The sequence below is a fragment of the Phlebotomus argentipes genome, unplaced genomic scaffold (assembly GCF_947086385.1).
Source record: "Phlebotomus argentipes unplaced genomic scaffold, Phlebotomus argentipes genome assembly contig_37, whole genome shotgun sequence".
Classification (NCBI taxonomy): Eukaryota; Metazoa; Arthropoda; class Insecta; order Diptera; family Psychodidae; genus Phlebotomus; species Phlebotomus argentipes.
This window is the reverse complement of record NW_026776194.1, coordinates 10,209-31,180: the sequence shown is the minus strand read 5'-3', so window position 1 is coordinate 31,180 and position 20,972 is coordinate 10,209. Positions and strand designations below refer to the sequence as shown.

At 39.2% G+C, this 20,972-nt stretch overlaps 2 protein-coding genes across 2 annotated transcripts; both read right to left on the bottom strand.

Annotated features, from left to right (window-relative positions):
* Positions 1-3,250: 3,250 nt before the first annotated feature.
* Positions 3,251-6,035, bottom strand: LOC132264482 (glucose dehydrogenase [FAD, quinone]-like). The gene has a single exon (XM_059764706.1). It carries the CDS (start codon positions 5,631-5,633, stop codon positions 3,762-3,764), a length of 1,872 nt encoding a protein of 623 aa, XP_059620689.1. The 5' UTR covers positions 5,634-6,035; the 3' UTR covers positions 3,251-3,761.
* A 2,719-nt stretch (positions 6,036-8,754) lies between these two features.
* LOC132264480 (glucose dehydrogenase [FAD, quinone]-like) lies at positions 8,755-10,653 on the bottom strand. Its single transcript, XM_059764705.1, has one exon. It carries the CDS (start codon positions 10,651-10,653, stop codon positions 8,755-8,757), a length of 1,899 nt encoding a protein of 632 aa, XP_059620688.1.
* Between the last annotated feature and the right edge of the window lie 10,319 nt (positions 10,654-20,972).

The window sequence follows — 20,972 nt, the reverse complement described above, 5'->3', positions numbered from 1 at the left end:
ATTTATTGCATTAGATATACTGAGAAAATTGCTAAGGGGCAATAAATTGAGCATTAATCCTATTTATTTTCACAACAAAATAAATCATTTGGAATCTATTTGATGGTCAACTTTGCCGAAATTAGCGATTTGGCGTAGTGAAAAGTAACAACTTATCAGAATTTTATGAACTTTTCCTCTCACCTTTTGCACCTTATTTGGCAGTGTGAGTGTCATAAATTAATGCTCGACTGATTGATTGGCAATTTGCATAAATGGTGGGACTGAAAAAGTGTGTCTGTCGGAGGAGGTTCTTTAATAAATCATTTGGATGAGGCAAAAACCATCAATAATAATGAGTGATAAGGCTTTGGCATGATAATTGGAGTGATTGTGAGGTAATTGTTGGTACAATTGGAACTCAAATGTTATGTCAATGAATGGTTTGGAATTGTTCCAACTATGAAATAGAGTAATTGATTAATTCCTTCGTGATTTATATTCATCCAGCCAATAACCTGAGCTGATTCATTATCCCAGTGCTTAATTAGAATATCTTGAGGATTTCATAAGCTCTTAAGTGTGGAGAAAATTTATTCACTTTCTCGCAATGTCACTGCTTAATTGCAAATGTCATATGTAACAGAAAAATTTTGCGAAATTCACGAAAACCAACCTATTTTTCCTCTCACTCACAATTACGGAAAATTATATTGTACAAAAGGTTGTAAAACATAAAAGTTTATCATATTCGCTCAGTAAATTTTTCCTCTTATGTAACTTCACAATTGTATGCATTTGATTTCCTGATGCTTTTTCATGATTTCTTTCTTGCACCAGCACACATAAATGAAAACAGCACATATTTAATAGTGATTGCACGGCTTGATAGTGGTTGAGATTGCTGCAATAATATATAGCGCGTCTCAGTAAATACCTTTCGCACTACTTCACCAGCACATATAGCGTTATAACCTTGCGCCAAACTGCTCTTTTAACTCTACGCACGTCATAGAATTGGTGTATATTTGTAGGGCAGTCGGCTAACATTGGTGGATTTTTTTCTTCCAGGAAAAATCAATATGTGAAATTTTCAAATGGACAAATTTTGTGCTTTTGTCAAACTAAATTGTGATTGAAAGTCAGACAAATTTCGTGTGGAAATTCAAGTTTTCGCTTCCTTTTGTGCCACGTGAACTTGACCTATGAGCTGTTGCGAGAAGATCATTGCACGATAAATCTCGCGACAGAGAAAAATATATATTTCTGAGAAAGAACAATGTTTGCACAAAGGACAAAGACATCGTGAATGTTGTGTAGTTCATTGGACTCTCACTCGACGGTTGGAATTATCTTCCTAAAATTCATATTTTAGACAATTTCAGCACTGTCACGTGCGGAATGTTTGGCAAGAAAAATATATTATTATTTCTTTCTGTCTCTTTGCGCGATGGACAGCATTGTGGACTTTGATGTGTGTTTGTGTGTGAGAAAATTGACCTAGAGAATTTTTATGTGAAATACAACATCAAATTCAAACGTCAAATTCAATATTCAACAAATCAGAGTCAGTGAAACTGAAGGCCTGATTTTCGATAGTGAAGAAATCCATACATTAATCTCTTTGATAATGAATGATAATTCAATGGAGTGGGATTGAGAGCTATAAAGTGATTTTTCTGAATTTATACATTTTATGAAAATCAACTTTTGGATCTTCTCTAACCATGTATTATGTCATTTTCTTAAATATTCCATGCTTTGTCAGCTGAAAAAGGGCGATATTTTGTGTGGAATGATAATTAATGGTTGAAGAATATAATTCAAATCTTTACGACAAATCTGTCTAAAGTTAAGTACTTGAGTTGATACTGCGTGTAAATTAGATAATTGAGCATTTCAAATTCTTACTCCACTTGAAGGTTGGCATTAAATTGCAATAATCGGACAATTTTTATTGCAATTCAATTTTAAAGGCCTGAAAATTAAAAACCACTCACTTTATGATGTGGATATTTGAAAGCCAATTGGAAATCGCAACTCTCGCATGAATTTCTTGTGAATATGAATTAAGTCAGTGCACAAACTGTGTATGAAAGACAAGTTCAAGTTTACACCATAAATAATGCTTAAGAGTGAAATACAATAAGAGTCTTTCGGGAAAGCCGCGCACTAAAAATATGAATCACGGCTTCTTGCAACACGTCTCTGCATGAATTTATGCAGAATTTATGCCATTGTCAGTATTGCCAAAAACAGATGCACCGCTGTGTGGGTGAACGGAAGTGTCTTGTTGTGTTTTCTGTGCAGAAAATAATTAATGATGGTTTCTGCAATTCATTGAGTGTACGCGATATTGACGGGATAATTGCCTTGTCTTTTTCTCTGCACACTCGAGTCAGTCTAAAGTCAATTTCATACCTTGATTTGTTGGCTTTTTGAGTGATTTTTTTTCTGAGTGTAAAATTTCCCGCTGAATATGCATGTTTGAGCTTACTTATGGCAATGATATGATTATTATTGCCATAAGATGTTTATCGCAACACATGGCGTTGTCTTTGAATTGTTTAAAATTTTTTGCCAACTCTAGAGGTGAAAAGTACACACAAAATATCTCTATTTATACCCAAAAAGTGTCTGGAAAAGTACCTTCAAGTGTTGTGAATGAAAATTATATTTAAAGTTGTTGTAAGTTTTTTTGTGGGGGGAATTTCTGTCTACTCGTGTTTCGTCGCGTGATTTAACACCGTAATGGCTTTTGTGTTGAATTAGAAATGCCAAGAATTATTATGTATGGCGAATTTGGTAAAGAAAGACCGCGCGAATATGAAGAATATTCGAAAGGAAGACCTATTTCTGGTATGAATAATTGCGATTCAACTTGTTGAAGTATCGAATCAATCTAGCCAGACAGAATTGGGTCAAAGCACTAGACAAGAAGTTCTGGCAAAGAATTATTTCTTGGACAAAAAAAAGCCCACAAAATAACTGTGAATAAGAAGCAAAAGATTTGGCAAGAGATATGAAATGAAATTGGAACTTGAGAGAGAACATTGATCCCGTTGTGCAAAAAGCTCGCTCTCTCTCAGATCTAGTATTTTACGTCCGAAAGATAAAGGCGATGATTGACGAGTGTAATTTTCTTAATTGCTTTCTTAGATGTTCTTGATAAGTGCATTTTCTTAATGAATATTTTGCTGATGCCATTGAATTTGTGTAATAAAATAGTTGATTTAGATTCAAGTTTAGATTTAATTGAAGTGTATTTACTATCTAATTATCATTCTTTATTTGCTCTTCCATAAATCTCATTTGTTGATTACAAATTATTCACCGGAAAATTCTACACGTAATTTTCACATTTAAGCGTTGATCTTTTTATATTAATTAAAAAAAACAATACAAAAATTACTAATCAACTATATTTAAGGTGTGAACAAATTGAGCAATTCACCTTATGGGCTGTTTTTTCTTCTTCGTTCACACCGTATCAATCACATTTCTGAGTCTGAGTAAAAATTATAACTTTAAACACTAGCCTTAAGATAATAATTCACATATTTTCCGTCTTCTTCCTTATAGAGTAATATTGTACAATAGCTAATAAGTTAGTGGTGTAAATCTATATACATGAGGTGTTCGTTTTTTCTTCTCCTGACTTCTTCATCTTACATTTTTATACACTTTTTGTGTGGCATTTTTCCTTGACTTTTCCCTCCTCGTGCGGCGCACGAACACGGTCACACGGGAGAGGTGGCTTTTTTTACTGCTGCGCGCGTTCTTCACTGTGCATAATTCCAGTCTTCCTTAATAAAGTCAGCCGCACGCTCGGCTATCATGAGTGTCGGTCCGTTGGTGTGTCCTGCCGGAATTTCCGGTATGATGCTGGCGTCGATGACTCGGAGATTGCTGATGCCGTACACGCGCAAGCGGGGATCCACGACGGCTGTGGGGTCGGACGGGGGGCCCATTTTGCATGTGCCCGAGTAGTGGTAGATGGTGAGTGTCAAGTGGCGGATGACACAGTCCCAGTAGTTGTCCGAATCGACGCCATGGTGGGCGCATGTGGGCACAGGGTGGTCATAGTCGATCAATTTGGCGTCTATTTGTGCCAGCGACGGCATCTTCGCCAACTCCTGCACTTTCCTCACCCCCCGAAGCACTGTCCGCACGTCTCTGGGGTCGGAGAAGTAGTTGGCATGGATTCGGGGGTGGGAGAAGGGGTTGGTGTCGCGCAGTGTTATCCTGCCGCGGCTCTTGGGGCGCAGAATCATGGGCCAAATCTGAAAGCCGTTCTGCATGCGACGCTCCATGTCATGGTAAATTGTGGCATAGATTGATGTGCGGATGTTGAAGTTGTCTCTGTAGATTGAATCGCCGTACAATGTGCCGCCAATTTGGAACAGTTCAATGTCCGGCCATCCATCAGGATCTGTTGGATTGTCAAAGTCATAAAATGCCACGGCTTCGCAGGCGCCAATTGACGAGATGGGACCTTTTCGTGTGCTCTCGTACTTCAGCAAATTCGGCACTGTGGCGATATTTTCAATAAACATCGAACTAATGTTGACTGTGAGGGCAATGGGAACTGCTGTGTGATCCATCAGGTTGTAACCCACCGCCAAGTCCATCAAGGGTGTGATTCCGTGCTCACGGAGATGATCTCCGGGTCCAATGCCCGAGAGCATCATCAATTGCGGGGTGTTAATTGTGCCAGCCGACAGGATGACCTCTTTTCGCGCAAACACTTGATACAACTTCTTGTCGCTGACAAATTGAACACCATAAGCTCTCTTTGTTGCCGGATCTATGAGGATTTTCGTGACAAAGCTCTCCTTCTTGATGTGCAGGTTGCTTCTGGTGCCTCGAATGGGGTAAATATAGGCCACATTTGCACTCTTCCGCAGGCCATTCTCGGTGGTTGTTTGGAAATATGAGTAACCCACTTGAGTCGGACCATTGTAGTCCACATAGGATGCTCCGTTTTCCAAGCCCGCCTTGATGAAGGCTTTGGCAATTTTGGTGTGCCAATTTGGGTAGGAGATCGACATGGGACCGTCTGTGCCCAAATATCCTGGCACGGCGTCCCTGATGAAGCTCTTCTCCAGCTTCTGGAAGTACGGATGAACGTCATTCCAACTCCAGCCGGGATTCCCCATTGCCGCCCACCGGTCGTAATCACGGCGATTACCGCGAGTGTAGATCATGTAATTGAGCACACTGGAGCCTCCCATGACTTTTCCACGTGGCCACTTGCACTGATTGTTGTTCATGGCCAGGCACGAGCCATTGGAACTCTCAGTCTTGTAGTGCCAATCGGCATTTGTCTGCTGCAGATAGTGCACAAACATGGGCACATCCATCAGGAGATTCTCCCGCGGACCGGCCTCGAGGAGCAACACTTTCCACTCCTTGTTCTCGGTGAGGCGATTCGCGAGCACACATCCCGCCGAACCGGCACCCACGATAATGAAATCATACTCCTGATTGATAAAGTAGTTGTTCTGCTCGAATGTGAGTCGCTGGCCGCCTTCCTCGAGGAAGTTCTTGAGGGAGAAGACGGAATCAATGATGACTTGGCCATGTTGACATTCGCAGTGTTGCACAAAGAGCACGTGAATAAGAATGAATGATATTCCCGTGAATTTCCACATTTTAATATTACTTCCACTTCACTTGTTCTTCTCTCAGAGCGGTTAACATTTACACATTGCACTTCTCTTTCCTTCGTGTGTTCCTTTCTTTTTTTTCTCGGAGTCCCGGAAGCGATGCACTGTGTGTTGAGATTTCACAAGAATGAAGAATTCTGCAGCAGAAGCTGAGAAATCATCTCCGATGCTTGCTCACAAAGATCACGACTAAATGCCACACATTTTTATTCACATTCTCAAATCAAATGATTTGACGTAGTATGGAAAAATAAAAAATTTCAATGATATATTTTTGCATAAACTTCCATTCACTGGACAGGGAGTTTGTAATAATAAATTTTACTTCTTCAACGTGCGCGTCTATCGCCAAAAGGAATGTAACAAGCGAAAAAGCGATCCAGTCAGTCTGTGAGTCGATGTAGATCTGAGAATGAGGCAGAGTTTCCCCCGTCTATATTTATAAGATTCTCACGGGCACATGGTGTTGAGAATATGGTGTAAAAAAAAGGTGATGCATATTAAATTCGCCACATAAAGCCCACCATAAGCTTCAACTCTTGTACGGTGCTTTTCGGTGTGACACTGACCAACGCACACCAGTTTATCTCTCGCTTCAAGTCCTTGGAGGTCAACAAAATGTGCAGGAAACGAGTTTTTCGAATTTTTTAATATTTTTTATGTCCTCCCCCCAAAAGCTGATCCGAATTTTTTACGTGTATTTTTCTATTTCACAACCGTGGACGGTTGTTTTTCTTTCGGCATGACTGCGATGTATCATAATGGACACATTTTCTCACCTCGAGCAGCAAAAACTTTATCTTCTGTAATATATTGCATTTTGGTGGCTAAATACGCATTTTGTCGATGTTGTGGACTTTCTTCCGGTGTTTTTGGCGGAAAGAGCGAATGCTACAGCAGATGCAAATGTATCTGTGCTGAGGTTGAGCACACTTGGCGGGGAGAGAGATTGATTGTGGCTGAGATTGGGAATGAGAGGAAGAAAAAATGCACACTGGATAAATGGTTTTTTTTCTCTCATTTATTTATGTATTCATTGAAAAACACAACAATATTTTGTTTACAGCAAATTTGAACAATATTGCATAAAAACGCATAAAACGGTTTATGTGGTGTGTTATCTTGAGAATTTATCACGTTATACATTTGAGATTACTGCATTCACTGCATTCATCTTTAAGGGCTTCACATTTTCCCCGCAATTTATATTGGAAATATTAATGCATTGTAAATTCGATTTACATTTTGAAGATGGAAAAAAGTGCGCTTCAGAAATTGATACAATTGCCCTATTTTTGTCATAAATAACCTTACAATTTATTTGGTGCAAGATAATTAAGTGGATTTTAATTAGTTATAGATTTAACAGCTGGTTTTAACGGCTGATATAATTCATTTCGCATTCTGCCATTACGGTTAATAATGCGTGTTTTCAATTGTTGAGTCTCAGGGACAATGGACCTTTCTAAACCTCCGACGAAGATAGTAATCGATGTAAAATAATTTAATTATTCATGTATATTCTCTAAGTGGCTGTGCATTAAAAAAAACAAAAAGATATTTAAATGAATGCAATGAACTCGAGCATTTGGCCTTTAGGCTCACACATTGCGGTTGTTCTTCACTCTCTCTTATCATTAAGTTTATCACTGTTTTTTTATGCCAAATTCCTGCGCTAATGATGGCGCTTTGGATTTTTGTGGGTGAGGCAGCATAAAAATAGTCTTCTTCCTCAAGTTATCGCCTTAGCTTTAAAGGACGATTCAATTTCGCAAGTGATTAAGCGTGGCATAAATCACTTAATTGACGCAATAACCGTGGAGTCTTGCGCTCAACATCTTCACGTCTGTTCGCTCAATTTCCGATGAATTATCGTGATATGAGGTTGAAGTGAGCAAAAAAGCATATGTACCGTATATGCATGCATGTGGCTTTATTGGGGGGATTCTTTTTGAGGAAGTAATCTGGCGGATGGAGATTCTTTGGACAAGTTATGCGTCCATCGACCAAAATATTGAAGGTTGCACCTCATAATAATTGAGGTGTTTGCTCGTTTAAGGGTCATCGAGTGTACAATATTCAAGAGCCATCAGTGGCAGTGGGAAAAAATGCGAGAGAGATGAAAAAAGTGCGGCCAATTATAGTTCTTGCATTACACAAGATTACAAAGCGTTCTTTGAGGATTTAACATGTTTGTTTGTGGTTCACATGAAACAATCAAGTGACTCTGAATGACGTTTCGGGTGAAAATTATAACTTGAATTTACATCAGGGAATTTCCCCAGAACAATGCGATGCAATGCAATGAAATTTATAGTAATAAAATGAGTCATTTCGAAGGGAATAATTGTGAATCTAGCATTTTATTGAATTCACCTTTGCAATGATCTTCAGACGGTCAGTCTTGTTGAGTTGGTAACATATGTTATGTATACACTTCCTCTTTATTATTGATCTTCCATCACATCGCGACTGGCAATTAATTTTCTCAGCCAGGGATAGATTTTTCCTTTAAAGTCATGCTATTTAGCCTAATGTCTCATTATCTGTCTACGAATGAGATAATAATTGAGGATGTACTAATAGCGCTGATTAGCTGCAATCAGAATCTCCAGTGCTTTCAATAATTACATTGTTCTACAGTCGATATTACACCATAAAGACAAAAAATTTACATAAGAAATTGTAACGTAATAATAACGCTCTACACAATATTTACAGAATTATGTACAATCTTCTAGAATAGAATCTAAAAAAAGCACTCCTAATTCTTGCATATCATTGTTTAGCACTTCTCATCTCTTGTGTCAATCTCTGCAATTTAATTGTATACATTTTTTCTTTGATTCGAGAAATGGCACAACACACTCTTGAGTTTTTTTTTCTTCATCATTACGCAAAGCACTTGAATTTCAGTTACTTCTTCTTAATTCTAAAAAAGCATATACAGAATTTTTAACGGTGATGTTTTATCACTCACAAATTCTTCAATCAATTTTCACCTGCGCACGTGTGAAAATCTTAAACGCGCGTAATTTTTTTTACAGTTTTGTGCCAAAAGGTGTGAACTGTATTGACAAGATTTTTTTCTTGCTTGCTAAAGCACTCAATAGTGATCATTGAGTGGATTTAACACAAACTCATCGCCCAACCAATCTTCCTTCACCAAATCGGCTCCCTTCTCGCCAATCATGATTACTGGGGCGTTTGTGTTGCCACTTGAGATTGTTGGCATAATACTGGCATCGATGACCCTCAGACCGGAGACACCGTAGACACGCAAGCGTGGATCCACGACAGCTTCTTTGTCCCATGCGGGACCCATTTTTGCCGTTCCCACAGGATGATAAATCGTCATTGAGATTGTTCTTATGTGACACTCAATGTATTCGTCTGACCAGAATTTCAAGTGTTTGCAATTGGGAAGTGGCTTTCGGTAGATTCTCGACCCGAATTGCTTGAAGACTTTGGCATCGGCGACTCTCTTTGCAATTTTGGCACCTTCCACCAGTGTCTTGATGTCGTGCGGATCCTTAAAGTAGTTGGGCTCCATGATGGGCGCCTGGAAGGGATTTCGCGAGTACAGACGAACCCATCCTCTCGATCTGGGTCGCAGCAGGAGAGGAATTATCGTCCAAGCGTCCTCCTTGGCAATGGGATGATACACTTCGCGGTAGAGACTCTCCTTCAAGCCCAGAATCTTCTTCACCTGATCGCCACCGTCTGAGTTGATGGACGCCGGCGCCATGTGGAACTGAATGTCAGGCCAGTTGGCGGACTTGTTGGCCAGTGGTGTGTTTACAAATGCCAGACCTTCAACCCCTCCTAAGCTCGTCATTGGGCCTCTTTCATTCACCACATAATGCATCACCAAAGCGCCGGCATTCATGCGTGTCGGAATGAGTGTCACGGGTTTGTCCACCAAGAATGTCAATCCCGCCATTCCCACGTGATCCTGAAGGTTGTCACCCACGGGAAGGTCGTGCAGGAGATCAATTCCCTTCTCTTCCAAGTGTTCTGCCGGTCCAATGCCCGAGAGCATGAGAATTTGTGGCGTGTTTATGGCTCCGGCTGACAGAATGACTTCTTTCTTGGCATTGATTTGATAGCGTTTGCCATTCTTCACGAACTCCACGCCATAAGTTCTCTTTGTGTTGGGATCAATTAGGATTTTTGTCACGTGAGAATTCATGCTGAGGTGAAAGTTCTTTCGCAATCTGATGGGTCTGAGGAAGGCTTTGGCTGTGCTGCATCTGCTGCCGCGTCTTATTGTGCCTTGGGCGATCATGAAGCCCTTTTGATCTGCTCCATTGATGTCTCTGTTTGGGTAGCCAATTTCCGTGCCCGCCTCCACAAAGGCCGCCACCAGGGGTGAATGCCACGGTGATTCTTGAACTGTGAGATATCCGCCAGTGCGATGATAGCGACTGGTTTGGGCTAAGTAGGGATTTCTGTTGTCTTCGGATTTCTTGAAGTAATGCAGCACATTTTCGTAATTCCACCCGGGATTTCCCAGTGATTCCCAGTAGTTGTAGTCATTCTTGTTGCCTCGCACGTAGAGCATGTAGTTGAGGACACTGGAGCCGCCGAGGACTTTCCCGCGTGGCCAATTGCAGCGATTGTTCACCATTCCGAGGCATGATGTGTTGGAGGAGCGTGTCTTGTAGCGCCAATCGAGTTTGCTGAGCTGCAGATAGGCGGCAAGTGAGGGTGTGTCTGAGATCTCATTCTCATCGGGACCCGCTTCCAGGAGCAGCACCTTCCAGTCTGGCACCTCGGTGAGTCTGTTGGCCACCACGGCGCCCGCCGACCCAGCGCCGATCACGATGAAGTCGTACTCGGGCAGAATGACGCGTCGATCGAAGGGTCGGGACTCGGGATCGACGCGATCGTAGCGATAGAAGGAGATTGCGGCCAGGAGGAAGGGAATCACCCAGAGACTAGTTGTTATCACACCGAATGTCGTATTGATCACAGATGAGGCTATCAAGATGTTGAGCACCATTTTTTTCGTCTTCTTCTTCTTCGGTCTGCGCGCGTCTCTCAAGTGGGGAATTTCAACCTCAATGGCTTGGCGGCAAAGGAGGATGCTTGCTTTTGTCTGCCTCAGTCACTCCTTGACTGGACATTGTCGATTTTTGGGGGATGAGATGATCACTCCGCCATATAAGATGATTCTGCGGAAGAGTGGAAGAAAAGAAGAGGCGTTGTGAGGAATTTCATTGAAATGAATATTTGCATTGTGAGTTGAAATTGTTTGGGAAATCACTCTCAGACGCATCTTCTGCGTGGTGAAAAACAATGAAGGAATTCCCTCTCTTGGCTGATAATTGGTGATTCCCTGTGAGGTGTGAAAGATCTTCAGTGGTTATTGCTATTGACTGCCAAGTCTGGTCGAGAATGGGTGTGAAAAATTGATGTTCATCAGACCTTGCTACTTTTTCCTTCTTCTCTGCATAATAATTTCTGCTATTTTTGACATTTTAATTGTCGTGCAAAATCAACTTCCCCCTTTTGCGACGGTCATAATGAGGAAGCGTCTCTCGATTGGATATTTTCCATATCAAAATGATTATCATTTTATATGCTATTCAGAGTTTTTTTTCCCCTCTCTCAAATTTAATATCAATAATAAACATATTGGATTTATTAGTGTCTGTTTTTTCCTTATAAAATTCCCAAGAATTTGTCATTTAAAGTGGAAAGCAATAAAGGGTGAATCAGAGAAGAAGATAAATTGGTGTTTCCTGTATGAGATTAAATTCAAATATCCTCTAAAATTATTATTCTGTGTTTTGGTTGACCAGAGAATTAGACATTTGCATAAATCTCCGAAAATGTTCAACAACTTTGGCAATCGTGAGGTCAAACTTGATATTATAAATTGTAAACTTTAGAATTAATTTTATCGTTAGATATAATAAATTTCCTGGCTTTGTTTGTTGTTGTTATGATTTACAACAATGATTTGTGCAGTGGACGTTAAGAATTATTTGGCAATAAGTTGCTGAAATGTGACAATGCACATTGACCGCGAGGAAGGTTTCTTCAGTCATTTTGCTATAGACAGAATCGTTGTTTATTTTCTCGTGACTTGTGTCTTCATTTGGCAGTCAATTGGCAATTTGCGAGGAGTGTTGTTGCCCTCAAGTTCAAGATCCCTGAATGAGATGTAAAATATTACTCAGCGATTGAACAAATCCATATTATCATGCATATTATTTCACTGTGAAGTCACAGCATTTCAAAGTGAGATGATTAATTGGGAAATTTTGCACGCCAAGACGAGAGAATTATGATTTTTGACCAAATTGAGAGGAATTTACTGTTTTCTTTGGTCTCTTGTCATGTCCATTATCAAGGTAATTGTTACACAAGACTCTCTTGACTTTATTTTATTTCTCTCCGCAAACGCAACATTTTCTTGCACAACACACACACAGACACTCTGGCGAGAGAGAGATACAACTGCAATCAATATAGTGTTTGAGCTTCTTACAATCTCAACACGTGTTTGGTGAATTGTTTATCGATTGAAGGCGGTGGTTTTGTGGCGCGAGGGAAAATGTAATTTCACTTTTTTCCTCTTCAACATGCGGAGAGGAAAACATTCAATTTGGCTCTGCATGATGGCTGATGATGATACTTGAGTGTGTGGAAGGAAATGCTTCATTGCATATTTGGTTTTTCTTTTCACTCCATCGCCATGCATTTGCATCTTGTGCTGTGTGAGGAAAACCATGAACACGCGGAGAGTGATTTTGAAGAGTTTTGTGGGAGGCACGAGGCACGTTAATTTATTCAATTAATGGACCAATGCGATTATATAGGGAAATAATTGCATTACTTGCAACTTTTACGTTGAGTTTCTTGTCTGATTTTCGGTTTTTGCTCAAGTGTTCTGATGAACAGGAAAGATAGAGTAAGAAATATCGCATAAAGCATGAAGTCGTCTCTTCATGGCTTAAGATTTTGCTTCGATCGTTTGGACAGAAATTGAACTTTAAACATCAATAAGCGTAATGTGCAAATTTTCTACGCTTATTGCTTTTCCCGTGCTAGTTTCGCTCTTTTCCAAAGAATTGCTGCACTTTCCTCTATAGAGCGATGAGCGACTCTCTTGCAAAATCATCATCAAACTCTACAACACCCATAAAAGTTTGTGAACACATGACGATATATATTGAGCAGTTGTGACATTATCAGTTCCGCCTGTTTAACTTGGACTTCCTCTCTCTTTTCACTCTCAAAGTTTTGTCGGGAAGCGTCCGTTGTTCAGCGAAATATTGCGCTGAAGGAGTTGCAATAACTGACATTTTGAGATGAAAATGCAATCATTTTGTTCATTGTGCAGAAATTGAAAACCATGTAATTATATTTTCACGGTTTCTTCTGCACCATATCGACTCGAGACGATCTCCTTCTTTCTGTCCATAGCGGAAGAGTTTCTCATCGGGAAAGGAGGTGTCAAAGAGTTACAATTCTCGCAAAGAGAAAGAAATTTTTTTTTGGATTTAATGAGAAAATAATAAATGCTTTTTTCGGGCTGAGATAGACACAAAATGAGAATCATGTGTGTTGATCTGTCATTGTTTCGTACTAACTCACGATGCGGAAGAGAAGTGACGTAGAAAATTACACGTATAAATATATCGGGTGAAATGTGGTTGTGGGCTTTGGGAAAAATTATATTGAGAGGAAATTTCCAACCGTGATTGGCTAATAGATTGATAATAATTTTCGATACGATCTTTCGCTTATGAAGCAATTCTGCGATTTTATTTGCCATTCCACGCAGAAAATTGCACTTAAAGTATGTTATTTCGCGCAGATCTGGAGGTTATAGTTTTGGAATATTGCTATGCAATCAGGCGTAACTAATGGATATTTTTGCCTATTTTCGTGAATTGTGATCCCACGCAAAAGTGTATATTATTTTCTTATCCGTGAGATCAAATGATCAGGGAATATCGTGATCTTTATTCCTTCAAAAAACATCCACGAGAGTTTTTATTTTATCATTCAAAAGCCACCTGAACTTAATTAAGAATTCACAATTGTTTGGGCTTCACTTGTAATCGTGATCATTTTATCGTGCATCACAAAAGAACTTTTACTTTTTTTGTGGTCGCATGAGATCATGAACAAAAAAAAATCATTAACATCATGAGATGATTCCCTAATATTGTGATGATCTTGAAGTTTAAGCAAAAGGTCTTGAAGACTTCTAAATATTTCATTGAACATTGAAAATGCCAATCAATGATTTTACATTGAAATTTGCTATGAATTTATGCGAGGCATTCTTGTTAAAATTAGATGTGATGTTTTGAGGTTTTCCCTTCGTTGGTTTCTTATCTTTAAAATGGAAAGTGGAATTTTAGCAATGCGCAAAGAGATCGTGGTCTTATTGTGCTTTTGAGGTGTCTTTTCACAAACTTCCCGGTGGGAGTTTCTCTCTTGGAGTCACACAATTTTGAATGATTAATTGCTTGTAAAAATATATCACTGTAGCAAATTGTGAAAAGATCAGTAGCTCTATTATGGTCCACATAGATCAACATGTTGTAGACTTTCTCGCTCTGTGACAGGGATAATTTGAATATGTGTTTTTTGGCATTTTTCGGAGAGATCATTCCGAGGACTTCCGAGCATAATTCGAACAGCAAAACTGCGGTAATAAATTCCGGTTTATGTGTTATTACGTAAAACAGTTAAACGCGCCATAAAGATATTAAACACACGGAGCGATTAGGAGAAATGTGTTTGAAACGCATGAAATGCGCGGGAAAAGGTGCAATACAATATGGTGCGGCGGACGCTCTCGACATCTTCGGCCAAAACGTCTTCGGCCATAAATTGTGTGTTGCGGAATGTAGACATAAAACCGGAAAAATCCTTTTATTTATCATCCATGATCTCATTGCACACTCTCATTGGGGGGAGATGATGTTGCATATGATGGTCTCGTGGCACTGTTGCGGAGAGAGAGACAAGACACTGAAAGTGGATCGAAAGAAATTCAGCATGAAGTTGATTCACGACTTGTACTACTTCCATTCTTGCCAACTCTATTCCGAGTGCGCATAATTTCCATTTCATCATCACCATCTCTGCATCATAATGCTCTCTGGCCACAGACATATTGGAGGCCTTCGTCACAGACGGCGATTGCGTCGCGGTGGAGTTGATTTATGATAAGAGAATTTCCTCTATGCAAATGCATTTCTTTTCTTCTCTCTCCTTCGACTTTTCTTCCTTCTATTGCGCCAAGTTGTGCGGGTCTCTTTTCACATATGGATATATTATGGATCTTGCGACTTGGGCAACAACAAAATCACTTTCCGCATAGTTCAAACTCTCTTCTCTAATTAGCACGTCTCTTATGTCTTAATTCAAACAGCAACAACAGCCGCAAAAAGAATTGATTGAGGAATAATGATTCCATATTGTTTGAGATGTGAAGTGAAATCGTGTTCTCGCTGCATTGAAATTTTGTATAAAAAAATCTCTTACACAAGTATCAGACATCAATTAATATTTCACTATAATTTTGCTCTGTTTGTGGTTTTTGATTTACTTATAACTCTTCAATGAATAATTAATCACTCGGCTTCCATTTCATTATTTATTCACTATCAATGTTTGGTTGATTTGGCAAATGCCAATTAAATCCATTAAATTAATTTATTCAAATCCAGAGGGATTAAAGATTGAAGGATGTGCAATTGAAATGAATGGATATTTGAAAGTAATAGTCGCTTAGCATGATTTCACTTGCATTTTCATGCTCATAATTGGATTATACAGAGTTGTGATCAAATACACCTATTTTTTACGCATCTCTTCTCATCCACGGAAAATATCTTCCACGATTATTCAATTCGCCATGAGAGTATCACTCGACCTCTCTTAGGTAATAATATCGCGCGGCTTTTACATCGGCAAACACGCTGAAGAGGAAGAAATGAAATTTTGCAGACACTGTTTTTATTGCTGTCTTCCAGTCCACCAAGATAAAGAGACACATCTCGCGCGTCTCTCTGTCTTGATCAATAGTTGTATATTTATGGTAAAATATCGAAAGTGCTTTACTGCGGTTGTGCATATGAAAAAAATTTAACTCTTGACACAAATAATAATAATGTATTTTCACAGTGAAACACATTGGCTGTAAAGCAAGAGTGTCTTGCAAATTCTCTCGTCTCTTTTTTTTCTGCTCCAACATTTCACAACACTTTTTTCTTCTGTCTTTGCATGGAGGTGTTAAAGAAAAGGAACAACATTGACTTATAAGAGAGAAAGATAGCTCACTTAATTTCGTGAATAATCCATTTTTGTTCGATATGCAGTTGGTTTGTTGAGATCCTTGTAATTGTGTGTTAATCCAATTGTGTGATCTGCTGAAGTTCGTTTTTCTGGTTCTTTGATTTCACTCACGGCAAAAGTGTGTTTCACTCTGTGCGACTCACGTGGAAATCTTGATTCGTGGATGTCTTTTGCCACACTGAGCGCACAGCCACTGCGCGATGTTCAGCGCAAGTGTTTACGCAATGAGGCAATTGTTGAGTAAGACACTCTTGCGCGCCCGAAAAACCGTTGCGTTTTGTATACTTTTATATTTGAACGCGAGAGTATTTTGCCAAAGAAGAGTTGCAAGTGGAGTGAAAAAGCACCACCAAATAGTTCGATATCCGTGAATAAACTAAAAGAGCTCCATCGACAATTCGGAAATGGGGTTTTGCACGGTGGAATTTGCTGTCGAATGGGATGGAATGAATTGGGAGTGAGTGCAAGAAAAGGCGCTCTTGCATCGGCGGTGGGGGCGCATACCATTTCTCTGGCGCCGCGTGATATCTCGTTACACCTTTCCCCTCATTTCCACACAAACACACACTCACAAGCAAGTTGACTTACCCACTGAGAGATCCATCGTGGAATGCTGTTGGGAAAATGATGGTGAGATTGTTGGCTTGAGGAGAAGAGATGATAAGAAACAAATGATGACGTCTTCGTGGCTGCTGAAATGTGTTTTGACCTTTTGATTCAGCAATTGATCGCGATCACAGTGATTATAGGCTCTTTATTATAGGCTGTATGGGACTTACAAGTGTGCTTTCCGGATTAAATAATTTAATAATAATGCAATTTGATCTCCATGTCGGCAAACAATGGCCTGGAGATCATTTCCAAAGCTGATACACGATCAGTGGCGATCTTGAGCGATTGCTGGTGAACTGGAGAAATTTCCATATCCCTTCTTTAGAGTCTCTCGGTCTCTCAAGACGCCCCTCTTTTTCTCCCCGCTGAACCACTTAATAAACAAGACAATATCCATGCAAAGTGCGTGGCTTCTACTGGTTTTTTGATGACAACGAAATATACTTTAGCGAAGAAGTAAAGTCTTGCATCACACGGTGTTGTTTTTTTTATGCGAGCCGCTAATAAACTTACAAATTTGTACTTTCTTTTATCGACAAAATCCCTACGTTAATGTCTTGGAATGTTTTTCTTTCGGTCATAATACATCATACTCGTTAAATCTCTCTTAATTGCTGAAATAAAATCCTTCATGAGTTAATGCGATCGCTGTGAGAATGCATTCTATCGTGTCAGATCACTTAGAATTCAATTGATCTCTTAAGAAGGGGAAGAAAAACACTGTTCAATGAGATAAAAAAGAATCACACAGAATAATAAAATATGCTTCCATATAAAATTTGTGCCATAAATTCCCATTATTCAACGGTCAAATTGATTACAAAATCGAAGAAAGTTGTTGTTGAATTTCTTTTACTTGCACCTCCGCGTCAAGTCTGGGGGGAAGAAATGTGGCCACCTTGATGGCGTTGGCTTGGAAAAACATTGCAATGTTGATGATGATGGATTTGTATTTGAACGGGGTCTCTTCCATCGCGTATCAACACACAATCAGTGACCAGACGGAGATGAAATCGTGTGGTTTACGTCTTGATTTTCACATTATTACGCTAGATTGTAAAATAGTTGCGCAACAATTTGATATTATATCGTCAGTTTGTATGTGTGTGCAGAGGCGATGGCGGTAATTTTCTCCTTTTAGCTGGTAGATGCAAAAATTATTATAAAATTTATTTAACACTAAATACATAGTCGGTGAAAGACGCGGTGATCGTGTCACAATTTCACCCGGTCTACCAAGCATTTTTTCTTCTCTCAGTTTCACTCACTCTTTCACTCGGAAATGGTGGCAGACGTGACTCTCGGCACACTTTTGTCGCCACTTCCGATGTAAATTTCTTTTTTTTGGTACAAATTGGAGGCTTTTTTTTGGGTGGCACGGAAAGACTATTGAGATTGCGCAAGATCGCTTCGATTACTGATTTTTTTTGTGCGCGAATATTGCGCAATGTCAGCTCAACTGATGGATGATTTTGCTACAGATTGAGTTGTGGGTGATCCATTGACCAAAATACCATAATTTCTCCCATGACATGACATGCAACTCTCTGTCCATTGTTAATCTCTGATCCAATTTGCTTTCTTTGACATATATTCCATTGTTGTGACCACTGTGAGACTCTTATCTAAGATTATGCACACAATAGCGCGACTTGATGCAAAATGAAAATGAAATTCTTGCCATTTTTCATGTCAATGCAACTGTTGATGTTTTTGTCTATTGTCTCAACGTGTCACAGTTCTTCGTTGATCACCTTATAATAATATGGTTATACTTTGTACATAATAGTTTAATGAGTTTTAACTCTGGCACGTATTTACGTGCAAAGTGTTGCTGGAAAAGAAGAAAAAATCATCCTCACACTTCCCGTTGCGATCGCACGAGATCTTGTCAATGAGATCACGTAAGATCACGCGGAATGTGAGAGTTTGCATCAATCTTAAAACCTCCAACAAGTAGAGATCACGTTCACTATCATTTTTTCTCACTCTCAATTTGATTCGATAATCTAATATGTATACTTATACAGGTATGAGGAATTCATTACCATGTTGCGTATAGAAAAGATCTCTTTTTCGAGTTCAATCAGCATTAAGTTCAAGATTATTTGGGATATTTTGACCAGCTTTTATGTCATAAGCTTCTGAACCGCTTCGATTTTTTCAATACTGTTTCACAGCTTCTTCGCTCTTATTTGAGCTCTTGACTGAAGATAGTGAGGTCTAGTGACCCTTCATGAGTAGTCATTATGGCAGTGTCTTAAATACTGTGGCTATCACTTTTATCTCTCCATCTGCCGAAATTAAGGAGTCGCATTCTCCACGAATTCCCTCTTTGTTGATGGAATTGTCTTATCAAATGCGCTGCAATAAGTGCAATGTCTGCCATAATATCTTTTATTCATTGTTACAAAGTAACTGCAAAATGATTTACAAATATCAGACCTTCTGCAATAAGGATTTTACCATGCTTCTTGCGCTCATGATCACACGCCAAACCCGCAATGTGCGCAGAGATTCAATTTAGCCAACTTGGAAATCCCGACCACGCGCCATTGAACAATACTTATTTGGACAATTTGTAACGGAATTCCTCAGTGGAATATACGCGAAGAATTCATTATCATGCTTTCAGTGAGATGCAGCACTTTTTCTCTCTAATTTCTCTCCCTTTTTCTCTGCATTTCCCTAATGGAATTCCTTGCGAGTGGCGCTGAGTGACAGGAGAAAGAGTTTAGCGGGCTGTAAAAGTGATCGCGATCTTCTGTAATTATTAACAGCCACAACAATGTTTGGGTAGAATTTTTTAAAGGCCACTGTTTGCGGCAAGTGAAAGTGTTAGGTAACACTGAGCGGTGCTCCGATGTGTGTACATTAAATACACGAGCATTTTCCTACACGATCGACGGTATTTGGTTTCTCTCCCACTTGCACTTTCGTTCGTGTTTACTCACTCATGCTGCCGAGAGTGAGAATGAGAGTGTGTTCTGTGTGTGTTTGTGGTGAGAAAGAGCGCGAATTGCGGACAAAAGCGTGCGAAGGAAATTCTAGGTCAATCGGTTTTCCGATTTAACAGTGCGCGAGAGTTGGTTTGTGTCTCGAATGGAGCTCTTCGTGATGATGAAGATCGCGTGTTGGTGTCGGTTTATTAATTTCAAAATGCTTCAATTGTTCCGATTTAGTGATGAGATTTTTCTCATTCATAATTTTGTGAAGAGTGGCGAGAAAAATAGGTGGAATCTATAGACAGGAAAGATTAATTAATAAAAATACGGCATTATTGAGTTGCACTAATAACAGATTAATTGTTTTTTTCAAACTCAAATATCGCAGCATTTTCGTCTTTGTTGATGATGAATAGATGCGGAAGAAAGATCATTTATTAACTCACCTCTTTTCATTCATCAATTGTATCCGAAATATCACTTGAGAGTGTGGCTGTGTTTTCTTCGACGGTTTATTGATTTATTTTCCTCTCTCTTCATCTCTTTTGTGATGATTTTTCCTACGTGATCAGATGCACGTATATTCAACACCGCAGTTGTTGAGACAACTTTCTTGCGTTACACGAATCGAGAGTGGAAAGCTTTCTTCTGTCTGGAAAATTCTTTAATTTCTGTAGAAAGTTTCGTCCATATTTCGTAACAGAACATTTCTAAGTGAAATGTAGGACAAAATGCGTCTATTACGGAGCATTTTTCACGTTCATTTACTCACGCCTATAACTTTTTAACCATTTTAACCCCATTTATGGCGTTTCGTCATCAAGCTGGGACGTTTATCACCTCTTTCGCAATCGATGTTGAGTAAAATAATCCTATCATGGTTTTTTTCTGCTTCTCTTTCAGGTATGTTCTACTTTCATTGCCAATATTATGCACACAGACCAGAGATTATGCGTCTCAAGGTGGGTTGTTAATTTGATGTTTGGGCGAGCAGTGAAAAAGGTTAGATTTTCAACTAGTAAGAATTCTTTTTATTTCTTTTTTCATGTCTTAACAAATTTAGCAATACTCTACTAAAAATCTTACAAAAAACGACATTTAATTTCTGCATTCGTGTCTAACATGATCTTACGCTTCTTTTTGTTCCACTTTTCTTTTTGACTAGCTAACATTTTATTAAATTACGAAAGAATATCGTGTCACACATTTTTCCATGAATTGCGCGCGATATTTGTTGTGGATCTTCTTTCAACTGTTTTGATGTCTCTATAATCACCAATCAAGATCTCCAAATCAAGAAACAACATAAAATTTTCTTTTGCATACGTAACATTATTGCATTCTCTGCCACGAAGATCATTCTAACTTCTTTTGCAATCACTTTCGAAAAGAAGGGAAATTTCTACGCCGTGTAACTTTTCTCTCTCTCTCTTTTTTT